The sequence below is a fragment of the Cylas formicarius genome, unplaced genomic scaffold (assembly GCF_029955315.1).
Source record: "Cylas formicarius isolate icCylForm1 unplaced genomic scaffold, icCylForm1.1 PGA_scaffold_10__41_contigs__length_53128322, whole genome shotgun sequence".
In the NCBI taxonomy this organism is placed as follows: Eukaryota; Metazoa; Arthropoda; class Insecta; order Coleoptera; family Brentidae; genus Cylas; species Cylas formicarius.
The window spans coordinates 22,937,163-22,950,871 of record NW_026844214.1 but is presented as its reverse complement, the minus strand read 5'-3'; the positions used below and the strand labels follow the sequence as shown (position 1 = coordinate 22,950,871).

Genomic DNA, 13,709 nt, shown 5'->3' with positions numbered 1-13,709 from the left:
GTTTTTATTCTACCCGCCCTTCCTTTTGCACAAATTAATTCGTCAAAGACAACAAACACTTAACCTTAAATTTTATTAAATAGTATTTCAACAACACCATAGCAGGGAAACTATCTATCATCTCCAAAGTTAATAACTTTACGGATCCGTTCCAGTTTGCTTTCAGGTTTTGCGAGTTGCTCCATCTTTCTTTTTTCCCAGCTCTCTATAGTGTTGGCTCTATCTTGCAACACTCGTTGTTCCTTGGTTGTGAAGTTAGTCTGTAAAATAAATAATAGGTCGCTTGAAGTTCCCTTGCAAGTATTGAAATGAGATGCTTAACTTTTTGGATTTTTGTTTCATTTTGAAATTTTAATGAATAATTTATATGAAAATGCAAAAAAAATGTTCAAAGTATCTGTTGAGTTTATCAGTTATAATAGTAATCAATATTTAAAAATAATGTATAAAATGATGTATAAGTTTATTTATGGATTTAATTGAGAAAGAAGTGAATAAAACAATATAACATAATCATATTCATATATGATTTCCTACGGATATTCTTACATTAACAAAAAAAATTTAGTCTAGCACAATTATTCCATCAATAGATCGATATTTGTCAATACAATGCTTTAAGGTATCAAGGGCTGGTTCGTGAAATTTACCCCATGTCAATGTAGAAATGGTGTACGAGTTTTTGGCAAATAACGCAAATTTAAAAGAACCTCAGAGCAGTAGCGTCAAACGTAAGCAATGACGTTAGTTAAGTAGATAATATGTACATATAAAGCTGTTCTACATTTTTTTTGTTTAGCACTAATGGATAAAACTTAATTCTGCTTTATTTTAGTTCATTAGAAGTTTATGGTATTAAAACATGGTACATACGCCGGTGGTAACAATTATGAAAGCTATTATCTGTTTTTTTCTGCATTGAATATTTTTGTTTTGCACGCAGTAACAGCAAAGAAAAATAACGCTCGAGCATACTCGAAAGTGCGTTTTGTATGCTTGTACAATCTACAAAATATATTTTTTTGCCGAATCAAGTTCCCTCTTGCATTGGTTAAGCGATGAGGCAATGAAACTTAAGAATGTCTCTCTTATTCCGAAAATGTCAAAAATAAGCGAATTTCGCCTTCATGCGAAGGTAGCTTTACTTTCAATGTTTTAAAGAAAATGAATATACAGGGTATTATTTCAAATGTAAGCTAACAGAAATGTACAAAGATATCATACTTACCGTTACGAGTATTTCATATTAGGACCTAGTTACTTTTCATCACAATTAATTGTGATTTGTTCGAGGATTACCAATTAAAATTATTAGGCAAGTACACAATAACAAGTTTGATTTTTGGCCCTTTGTTTAGTATAACTTGCTGATACTTCTAAAAATCGAAATTGTGAACTATATGATGTTTTCAATGAGAGAAGTTCTAGGAGAACAATCAGTGACGTAAATTTATATCTCGTAATCTATTTTTTTTTGGAGTCCACAGAAACCGGCACTAGCTCCAAATATACCGCAATATTTTTCTGCCTTGCCCGTTTTACGCTCAACCGAGCTCCGTCAAACCAGTTTTGTATAGGTGGTTGTAGAACACTCATAGATTTTTTTTGTGTTGTACTGGACGTATTTGTATAGTTTGGAACAAAACACCACTTTCTGTTTGGCATTTTTAATTTCGATAAAGTTGACAGGATAAATCCTTACCCGCTTAAGCAATATACTCTAAACCCAATACCGATAACTGCAACATTAAAATCTGTATTGTAAAGCCAGCCGGTCAGCCAGTCGTCTGTTGTCTGGCTACTGACGTCACACGGCCTAGCCTCGCGCTGACCCTTGATTTTTAAATGTTTACGGTGGACGTAAATATGAATATTTTGTCCTCAATTTTTTTAAATTGTTTTTTAGGCACAAAATCGATCGCTTTCTGTGAAAATAAAAAAAAGTCTAACCTACCTACCTATTAGTAGGTATTTGCCCAAATAATCTCAAAGCAACTTCAGTGTTGTTGGTTGAATAAACAAGGGAAAAAGTTTTCACAAATCCGCATTTTAAAACAATTTAAGCATGTAGTCTCACAACTGGGACAGGATGCTTGAGATGTGTGACGCAAAAGTCTACGATAACTGACACCCCAGTTCTGCATATTTGCATTGATAGTGCTAAACATAAACGTTCATATGGAAAATTGGAGCTAATTTGCATCTGGTTGATATACTTATCAAACACCAAATTTTTATACCTTACAAGGAGGCCTGACATAAAATGCATGCTGTTGACAGACATTTAAAAATGGGAACAATATCGCTACTAAATATATATTTTTGAAATTTTCACACTATGGTGAATCACTTTGAAAAGAATTTCTCCGCTACTTTTTTTTTAACTGGCGATTTTTTAAAATGTAATTACATACATCTTTTTTCTTCGTCAGTATAAATAAGTGCAAATCAGAACAAATAAGAATTTAGCGTTTATGCAGAACTGAGGAACACGATTTTAACCAACCTGGTTTCTCAAATTGTTAAACTCCTCCAATCCAATATACCCTTGTGGTTTCTGCAACCGGGCCCTATTTTTCAAGTGCTCTGCCACAATTTCGTCCAAAGATTTCCCCTTCACAACGGCGAACACATGATGCTTTGCTATTCTCAACATTTTTTCGCTCGTACCCGCAATATTGCTGGCTCCATTGGCATAGGTGCTGAAAAACCGTCGAGTCACCCGGGCCAGTATCGAGGCAAATATTTTAAACTGCGCGTGACCTGGAACGATGTTCTGCGTCCGAAGTGCCTCGTACACGGCCCACTGTAACTTCTGAAAAAAAGTAAATATGTCATATTAATATATCATATGAAGTTTTATAACAATTTTTAACCATTATTTCACCAATTGCTCATACTGCTGCGAACATTCGAGAACAAATTACATATCACGACGTACGCAGTGTTGTCAATGTCTTTTATAGTCAACTGTACTCAATTTTTGACCAATGTATAACCGTTTTCACTAATCATTGAAAGTTCAGCTATCCCTTTTATTATTAACGATATACGCGATTAAATAGAAGGGAAATAGATTGCTTCACATGTTTCTCTTGTGGAATTAGAAAGTCCATTAAGCATAAAATTGGCACAGCTTCTAATTATGTACATTCGGTGCAGGATTCGATAAAGAGGTGTACCCAGGATTGTTTGAGAGTTTGTACAGGATGAGAAGGGAAAGCCTAGAATTCCTATTGTCTTAAGGAGTCGCCTCAATACAGTGTTGACGGATTTGATAAGTTCTAGGAGCATAATCATTCATCATAGCATAGAAGAAAACACTATCCTACAAATGTTTAAAAAAATTATAATCTAAAACGAATTCACAGCCTGACAATATTCCCTCATTTATCATCACGGAAAACTCTGGAAAACTGCCAAGCTTTGTCCTGTACCTAATTATATAGGCCCATCTCTATGTTACCTTTTTTTGGTACAAAACAGTTACCGATTTCGCCTGCTATTTTTAGGATATCCGAAATTACCTAAATAACAAAGTACAGGTCAATACTACCGGCAAAGGTCTTTGACCAAATGATAAGCTGATTTGATTTATCAAGTCATACTTATCAGAGCGTTCATTAATTGTCAGGCATAATGTCCTCAAGAACTTTAAAATTACCGTTACCAGTGGTGTCTCTCATGGTAAGCTCTAATAAGTACACCAGCTGATTGAAAAGTTCTATAGAATGACATAAGTATGCTTTTATGGTGAGTGAAGAATGGTCTTCTGCTTAGTATTCAAAAATATCATAAGATTAGATTTTATAGAAAACTAAATTCAAATTCTTATGTCCGCTGTTTTGATAGTGGACAGATGGACAGCGAGATGCTTGGTTTGTATGTACATAGAGTTATAAACTTTAAAATGCACATCAAGAGCATAGAGTCAGCAGCCAGAAACTTTGGTGTCATTTTCTGCACTAGCCAAGAGTTGAACATGTTCAGTGTCTATTATAGGATTGCCTAGTCAAGTCTAAATTTGGGTCTGGGCTTTTTCATATTATATATTCATATTTCATTCATTTTTCATATTATATATTCATTCTGCAATTAGACCAGACAATTAATATACAAACAAACAAAATGTGAAGTTTTTTCATTTTTATTTTGACATCCACCCACAGAGTTCTTAAGAATGGAATTCACAGTTAATCCGTAGACCAAGAAAGACACTATAATGTTACATGATAATTTGACAAATTTTTCTTCAAAAATATGTTTTTTTTTTCTAATTGTGAAAACGGCTTTCGGTCGGGACTATCTACGGAAAATGCATTGTCTATGGTTCTCCAAGATACAGTTAGTTCTCTGAATAATCATCAAATAGTAATGGGATTATTCTTCGATTTGACACGTGCGCCACACTTTGCTTTAATGTTAGCTGTCGACGATGGGGTTTAAGGAACCCCATTGCACCCTTCAGTGTTCTTGCCTTTCACCAACTGTTAAGTATTTTGATGTCTAAATTTGGAAACTCTGGTCTGCACGCTCTCTTTTGCTTCTGGGTAATAATACTATAAAATTCATGATTAATTGGAGTCTCTTCAATATTAAATTACATTGTTTTAATTAAAGCTGAACATAAGATAATTCTGAATACTTCTGGAACCAAGTTTCTTGGTGTCTTTTTGAATCAATAACTAACGGGGCACGTCCATGTTGAAAGTGTTTTAATTAAGAATATTCGTGACACTGTATCAGAAAATATACTCTTAAGTTACTGTATTTTGGATTTTATACTGGGGCAATTCAAGCAAGTCCTGTTCTGTTTTTGTTGCTCAAAAAAAAAAGATTAGATGTATAACTAAAATACCTAGCAATGATAGTATTCAAAAAATATGTTAAAACTAAAAATAATACCCTCAGTTATGGTTTTAAAACGAAGGCTCTCGTTTTTTAAAAACACTTTTTATTGTTTTACAAACAGAGCGACGAGCTTTAGATTAAGCCGTTACAAGGAGAATTCTCTACAAAATACATTGTTCACATATATAACGTTTTTATGCGAAAGTCGGGTCGCAGATACTGGGAATACTGAAGCTCTATAATTTCCTGTTAGTCGTCAGCATATTCTGACACATAATTCCTCATACTGTATACTTTTCACAAAACTACTGGATTCCTCCTGCGTCGGTTTTGGCTGATTCGAACTTGTTAAGTTTAGCCAATCATCCTGTTGACTTTTTCAGAGCTTATATTGTATGTTTATATATTTTACCATTATCAATATAATAAAAAATAAAAACTCTCTTGTACAAGGATATGAAATTCACAGACACAATATAAAAGGAGATTTTAATATTCCACAGACAGACTCAAACAAATTTAATTTAAATTAACGTCTAAAAAGTTATTAGTAAGTCTTATTACTCTATTACCTGTTGCTTTTAACCCCTTGTTGTACTTCACAAATACCGGTTAACGTTACTCTTTTTGCTAAAATTTTGGAGAAACTATCCACACTCTCTATGAGGCACTGTACGAGAATACAGGGCATAATGGATCAAAAGGTCTAAATGCAGCGCACCGACTATAAACCACAGGGACGCACCGCAGATATAATAGGATAGGAAAACTGGTAAATCGTTGCAGAACCACACTCATCAAGCTGATACCTCGATAATTTTCTTGATCAATTTTTTCCCTTTTCTGAAAATCAGAATCAAAATGCTTTCTTTCCATTTGGATGGTATACCCTTAACTAAAGGTATTTTATCAGCGAAAATTTAAAAGAAATTAAAAAATTAAAATGTTTCAATAAAATAAAATAAACTAATAGATATAAAAGAATCTCGTGTGGTGTTGTGAAACATATTTGGAAAGGGACAATGAACTTAAAAAATTAGATAAAAGTTATAAATGCACTAATACTTTTATGCTCAAATATTGGTAGAATGCAAATTCTATTTTCGACTAAAAAGGATAAATATTGTGTAGAAACATTTGTGTTGTATGGAAGAGTAGCAAACACTAGAATTAAAGACATACAGGGTGTTTCATCATAAAAAAATGCTTTCCGATTTTGCATTGGCCATCTTAATCAGCATGAAAAATACTACTATTTGGCTAATTTAACCACTGTATCTCGAACCAATTCCTACAAAAAAACATTTTCTCTGCTTTACAAGAAAATACCTTTTTTTGAATGTCGCTAAGTTCGGCTTGCGACTGACTCCTATTGAGCAAAATGTCCATGTCACTGCGGGTTCTAGTGAAGCTTTTGTTCATATTGGACACTGCCGATTTCAGATCTACCGACATGCTTCTGGAGAATTTCGACGGCTGGACATCCTCGGAATCGCCGCGTTTGCGTTTCCGGTCTCCACAATTGAAGATTTGCTTTAAAGGCGACTTCATGGACTTCGCAGGCGAATCTCTCCGAGGGGATGTAAACAAGGCTCGTCTGAGTTGCAATCGGTCATTTTCGGCGAAATTGAATTCGGATGAACCTTAAATGTGGAAAACCTTCTTGGAATACAGTGAGGTCAAACTCTTCGTCTCTAATCTAACAGTGCCAACCATACAGCTACTAGATATATAGAGTATGCTGATAATACACAAACATTTGTAGCCGCCAAAAGAAAAAATTCGAGAATCATGAGCATGCGCGGTCAATGTGGATTTGGTAGAATATGTCTAATTACATTGAAATATTTAGGGAAAAACGAGTTAAGTGTGGAGATTGCTGTTTAGAAAGAAAATGGCGCAACATGCAGGTTAGTGTGTGAAATCTAGGGGCATGAGCAGAATAATATATTTAATTAGCATAAAAGCTACGAGGAAAACCAATAAAATTTACCACTTGGCAACAAAATGGTGAAAGATATTAAGCTCCGTGGCACGAAGAGGATTATTTAATTAAGACCTTATTAAAGCCGGCTTGTAATATTCTGCTTGTAATTGTGAAATATTATGCAGCAAGTATGGTAAACGGCATTTGAGTCATGAGTTCAATTGGCGCGAGCGGAGCGAGTGACTTAAAAAGTTTACCAAACGTGTTGCATACTATACTTTTTCTAAGACTGTTAGATTTTAGGTACAGTTTCGCAAAACAACACCAATACATTCACTGCCATGGCCGTCAGATTGTATAAGCGTCAAAATTCAAGGCGTGGGAAATATCTCCCAAAACATCCACCTGCTCCCAAACCCGTGTGGTAAAATCCCAGAAATGTCCGAAGTAGCTCAGATCCCTGGGAAACGAAACTGAAGTGGTAAAGTTACTCTTCCTGCTAGCTAGATCGGTGTGTAATTAGGTATTTTACAGACGGGAGTAGGAAAAATTTAGTTTGTCCAGATAATAAAAAATGTAAACAAAGAAAGGGATGAAAAATGATAACCTGCTGTTCATATTTATCAAAGATTTTTAGGTTGCGACATACTAATGCACCCAGCGAAGGTCTGCGCCGCAACGTCGCACATTGGGGCATTTCCGGAAGCAATTAACTTACCTGAATAACCACGCCTACCAGATGAAGTTTTTTCCATGCTGGAACTGATTCCCATCGTCCGACTACCAACCCTGGCGCTTTTATCAGGACTTTTAAACAGTGCCCGTTTGGAGGACGTGTTTTCTGAAGACCAGCTAGTCACTGACTTTTCGATTTCGCCCGTAACCTTGCGGAAGCGGAGAGCCAACTTCTTCTTGGCAGAACTCGAAGGTGTCCTAGTTTTTACCCTTGGGCTTTTGATTGGGGTTTTCTTTGGCGTCTTTCGGGGACTCTTATGACGATTAAGCAACTCCATTTTCCTTAAGACATATTTCAATAGACATTCAGTTTATATGCAGTACAGATATGCATGGGGATCTTGAAAACCATCAAAGTTCTAGAGAAAAATAAAATAAAAAAAAAATCTCAATTTATGGATCCAAAATTTGTTATTGTTGAAAGGGCCAGAAAAGGCCCTGAATCCCAAATACTAGAAAAATTGCACTTTTTCTAAAATGACATCTATTTATCTTTAAAGATAAGTCATATAGGGATAAGTCTATGACATGTACTTTTTATGGACAGAACAAATACAAACTCATGATTGAACGTTTTCAAACAATGGTGAAAGATTAAATCTATAATAAAGAAAACAAAATGCTTCCTAGAACTTATACATATAATCATTAACACTGCAAGTTTTTCAAGCTAAATAACAAAATTTATCTATATATATTTAGATCTAACTTTTTAATTTATTAATTTTCAAAGCTTCAAGCAAAATTAATTTTGCGCCCTTTACTTCAAAAATGTAAAATTTGAAAATCATGATTGAAACTATGATTACATTCTCTTAAATGAATTGAATAGTTGTAATTAAGCTTCTCATTGCTGAATGAATTATTTGTTTACTAAAACATCTTCACAATCATTTTGGGTCAATCATTACAACAAAACTTTTGATTCTATTTGTTGCAATTTTATTATTTTTATTAATGTTCCTAAAGAATTGTTTTAAAATCTATTTTTATATTATGTTTACTTAATAAGACGGACACTTTTTCACTGGAGTTTCCAAAACATGTTAAAATATTACATTTAGATTTTTGGATTATTGGAAAAATCATTTCTAAACCATTATGGTATTGTTTTTGCTTTAATTTATTGTCTATGACATTTAGCAACCAATCGTTCTTAAAAGCTTTTTGTTTGATATTTAATTCAGTTGTAGAATCCGTGGAACTTGAGGATTTACTGGTTAATCTATGAATCATTCTGTGAAAAGTTGCTAAGATAAATTTGGAATAGTAATATAAGGATCAAGGTTTATAAAAAATGAAGAAACTATAAAAATTAGATATAGAAAGGTAATTGAATTATTGCCATTGTTAATTTAATATTAGGGTGCAAGTTATTAATACGATTAGGTAAACAAACTTTTTCTTTTTCCATACTTCTGCCAATAACTTAAGAAAAAATTGGGTTTATTAATCTCCGCGGTAAGAACATTCTTTGATATTTAACAATACCTGTTTCTGTTCTCTCTCTTTTCGAGATCCCTACACTGAAAATCCTTATCTGGTACACACACTATATGAAATCTAACCTTCCATCCACCAAAATCTGTCTTGCTCTCAGACCCGCCAAAGAAGACCCTCCCGCTTGCAAATTTGCGCTGGAAAACGTTATCCGTCGTCGCGCCAGATGACTCAATCTTCGCCCTGGTGATTTGGCATTCCACTTGGGTTTCAACATTTTCCGCTTGGATGGACTTACTACGGCAGGAGGTTCGAAAACTGTGCAACTGGACTGAGTTTCCGCGCCCACGAAACGTTTGGCATACTTCTCGCAGAGAGCTTCTATCTCTTCGGACACACTGCTGCAGTTGTGACTGAAAATGTAATGGTAATTGTAAGACAGGATATTAATCAATCAATTCATGTCATGGTATACAAAAGTACTTAATATGTCACCAAGATGAAAATAATTCTGCTTACTGCAAATACCACATTTATTTAACAAAAACCACCAGCAACGTTTCTAATCGAATTAGATGGTAGTGATAGTAAAAATAAATAAAACAAAAGTACATTGAAATAAATAAGGATATTTTTGAATTCAGTAATTGAAATTATTACTACAAGAAAAGAAAAAAGGGCAGGGAAAATGTAACATGGTACATGTTATATGTTACAAAAGCGTGGAGTCCACAGTATAATCATAAATAGTTCTGGCAACACAGGCTCTGACCACAGCAGCGGTGTGCGTAATTATAAAAAAAAAGATAACATTGTATAACAGTTGGTTAAATCCATAGTGTGCAGAATACTGTTACATCTTTCTAAATTTTTACAATTAATCAGCATATCTAAAAAACTATTTGGATTAGATTTAGGGTAATCTGAATGATGTAACGGGAGTTCTATTGAAAATAAAGTACTATACTTATAAAATACCCTGTATAACACAAGCAACACTTTCATGCAAACAACTTCTACTCTTAAATTTTTTTGAAAAAAAAAACTCGTATGGAGATAAAAACAATTCCGCAGTAATAAGAGTAAAATGCAGTTTGAAAAAAATAACATGGAAAATACTAAATAAATGAAACTTTTCAAAGCACGCAATAGTTCACAAACAAAAGTGACTATTTCTCAAGTATTCTATCCATTATGCACTATTTCTTTCATAAACTACGAAGTTAAAATAAAAAGGTTTAATTTTCTTAATAATAACTTAATTTTCTAATAATACTGGAACGAGGGCCCCCCTTCTCAGCCAACGAGGATTTTCAATGTGGTTGAAAGCGAAACTGATGTAGATTTTTTGAACACCAGTTGGGGCTTAATTAAAAAGAGTGTTAATGAATACTTGAAGGGTCTGTAATATTTGTTGTTTCTTCCTAGTCTGGCGCGGTCTCATGTCCATGTTAAATAGTTCATTTATCTGCTTTTGCTTGTTATTATGTATATCTACATATGTTTAGTTTTATGCAAAACTGGCGTGTCAAAAACATTGTCTTGTAAGTGTACAGAATCTGTCTGTTAGACACTAAAAGGTTATTATTATTATTATAATTATTTAAGACAATCACAAAAAAGGTTAGATAATAACAAAGATAAAAATAAAAAAATGTGATTATGAAACTGATTTTCCTGTCACAAATGGCACATCCCAATATGAAAAACAATCTCACTGGGTCACCAAAAACAAAAGATTACAAGGACACACCTATGGGAAACAAAAAAAATAATAAGTTGTACTTACTGCAATCCATGATACCGATATTCTAAAACTGCAGGAAATTTATCAAATGGGATTTGTTCTATGCTCGCAATATTTGTTAAGAGAGATCTACCTATGATACTTCCCATATTTGTCTCCAGAGAACAATCTTTTGTGGAACTTGTGTTCTGTGTGTTTTTAACACAATTTTCATTCCAAAAGTATTGTTTATTTTCCTTAAGTTTATTTAAAATTTCTGAAGCTGATATATTAACAACAGTCACACTTGGTGGAGGCAGGACACCACTTATGCCTTTCTGTACCCTTTTAATAAGTTTTTCATCAAGTGTGTTCATATACTTTTCAAGATTTGGAGATGATACTTTGATTTGGCTCAAATTTTTGCTGAAACACTTTTTGTCTTCATCCTTTATTTGATCATCACCAAAAATATCAGGACTCATGTCAGAGATTATTGGGTTTTCATATTTCTTCTCAGGTGTCAATCCTAAACTTGGGTGTTTACGTTTCACAGAAAAACTATTGTCCTCTGTTTTTGAGAATATTAGTGTTAATCTCCTTTTCTCTTTGGGTATTGTGGTACTTAGAAATTGGCCATTTTTAATATTTCCATCGCCATATGGATTGCTAAATGATTTTTTTCTTTTAATTGAGGGTGTGGTATCATCACATACTGGTATGATCTCTAAATCCTTGTCATTATCTGCTGCATCATTGCAGCAAGAATTATTCTTTTTTAACAAAGAGGAGTTATTGACTCCTTCTTCTGCACCCAATTCTAAACAAGGTTTCTGAAAATTTTGCTGCTCTTTGGAAAAAAATATAAAGCCTTTTTCAGAGCTAGACTTTTTCCTATCTTCTGTACAACATTCAATTATAACTGTTTCTAATGCAGTTTCTTCTAATGACATATCTGGCTGACTAAGGTTAAACGAAGCCTCCTCATAAGCAATTATGGGTGATCCAACTGGGATTTCATCTGACTCAACACTCGAATCGGTTCCTTCTAATCCACTATAAACTGATTGAGCACTCTGCACAGAACTATTTATTTTGTCTGGGGTGAACAATAATCCCCTGGCCTCTTCATTATCTTTATCGTCAATTTCTTTCGGTAAAATAAACTGTTCCGTGAGAGTATCAGGTTTTTCAAGCAGGGCATCTTCATTAAAATAGATGGATGGTATTGCAAGAGAAAAGTTATTTACATATTCTTCTTGATTCAAGGCTTCAACATAACCACTATCATGATCCATTATAACTGGTATCTCCATTATATTGAAATATTTCCTTTCAAAAGTTGGCTATTACATTTGTAAGCATTTGATTGCAGCAAAATGTAATGCCAAGTGATTCTCAACCTCTTTCATAAGAACACAAGTCTCTTCCTTTAGTCTGTCATCTGGTGCTACCATGGAGGTTTCTGCAACTTAATGGAATAAAACATTATTTTCACAAACATCCTCGCAAAGAAACAGCTATTTTAATAGATCTTGAATTCTTTATTAAGTAAAAAAATATTTTTAATATCCTTTTAACTTGCTTTATTAGCACTCTAAATGGTATTTATAGCTCTGACTTCGACAATACTAGATACAATACTAAATATTTTTTGTGTCCACAATACCACAATTAACTTAAATATAAATTTGCCTTAGAAATAAATAGATTCTTAATATTTTCACAGACTTTATTTTTGTAAACTCTGAAAAAATCATCAAAGAATATAAAATACTTCATGAACAGAAGGAATTTCTATTTTATTCAAGAAAACACTCAACTAGACAAAGCAAAGAGTGAAAATTGAGGCAAGTTAGAAAACACTTTCACTACACTTTTTGGAAAATTTAATTCATAGGGCACATCAAGAAACCCCCTAACTGGCGCGTTCCCTTGCATATCAATTTGTCATGTTTCTATAATATACTGAATCTGAACATGTGCCGTTTATGCATAATCGCGTGCATCTACCGCAAGAATCAAATTTTAGGACAAATGTTCACTTACCCAAAATACTTTATGTATCGATCCAATTTCATTAATAATTTTAGACCAGCTGCACTTTCACGACAAGACAATAACGATTAACCTACCTCTGTAAAATAAAAACAAGTAACATTAGCACGGTATTTATTTCTTCCTCCTTTCTTTCACGCTTAATTTACCAGGTTCTGTCGTGAGCATTGCACAGAGCGGTTAAGCTCCGCTCGCTCCAAACAGAATCGTCTAATCGTCGCACAAAGTTTTGATATCGGTTCCAAAAGGGTAGTGTTTGTTTTTAAGTCTTTTGTGAAGGTTTTAAAGGTGTAACCCTTGGCGGCCACGCTGTTTTTTTTCGTCCACGCCGGTTAAAGGCGGGATGAACCAGGTTGGACCGCGGGCATAGCGGTGGAAGCCGATTTTTGCTATCGGTCAGAGATTTTTGAATGTTCACAATTGTTATGCGTTCTCCTTGGAGGGTGATGGATTCGTCCAGACGCTTTTAATTAAGGCAGCCTTCCACGTTCTAAAGAAAAGTCACCATTCACCGAGGAAATACCCGAACGATCCAGCAGCCTTGGCCAATAGAAGTAAATGAAGAAAAGAAGGGACAGTCGTTTATTGTCGAGGTTGCCAATTGTCCAAAAGAATTTATAGACAGAATAAACAAAAACGGATGAAAATTGAGCGGTATTTTCGTTGTTTTTTGTTTTCCTAGCAATAAAGTAATGACGTCATGTGAATAGTATATTATGCAACAAGTGCGGTAAACGGCATTTGACTCACGAGTTTATTAAACACTCGCTCCGCTCGTGTCAAATAAACTCGTGAGTCAAATGCCGTTTACCGAACGTGTTGCATACTACACTTTTTCTACGACCGTTAGTTTTTGGGTACATTTTCGCAAAACAACACGAATACATTCACTGACCTGACCGTCAGAATTGACAGACGTCAAAATTCAAAGGGTGGGAAATATCTCCGAAAACATCCGATTGCTCCCAAATT

The 13,709-nt window shown here is 34.2% G+C and overlaps 1 protein-coding gene across 1 annotated transcript; it reads right to left on the bottom strand.

Moving 5' to 3' along the window:
- Nucleotides 1–101: 101 nt before the first annotated feature.
- LOC132701272 (uncharacterized) lies at nucleotides 102–12,816 on the bottom strand. The gene is made up of 7 exons (XM_060669072.1): nucleotides 12,729–12,816; nucleotides 10,743–12,150; nucleotides 9,082–9,366; nucleotides 7,497–7,795; nucleotides 6,181–6,494; nucleotides 2,507–2,815; nucleotides 102–260 (listed from the first exon to the last, which is right to left on the bottom strand). The coding sequence occupies exons 2-7, from the start codon at nucleotides 11,993–11,995 to the stop codon at nucleotides 111–113; spliced, it is 2,610 nt and encodes an 869-aa protein (XP_060525055.1). The 5' UTR covers nucleotides 11,996–12,150; nucleotides 12,729–12,816; the 3' UTR covers nucleotides 102–110.
- Between the last annotated feature and the right edge of the window lie 893 nt (nucleotides 12,817–13,709).

Excerpts from the sequence above, each read along its gene's own strand:
- LOC132701272 (XM_060669072.1), bottom strand. The coding sequence starts at position 11,995 with ATGGAGATACCAGTTATAATGGATCATGATAGTGGTTATGTTGAAGCC. Across the intron at positions 9,367-10,742 it reads TATCGGTATCATGGATTGCA|TCACAACTGCAGCAGTGTGT; the intron begins GTAAGTACAACT and ends TTACATTTTCAG. Across the intron at positions 6,495-7,496 it reads TGGTAGGCGTGGTTATTCAG|GTTCATCCGAATTCAATTTC; the intron begins GTAAGTTAATTG and ends TCCACATTTAAG.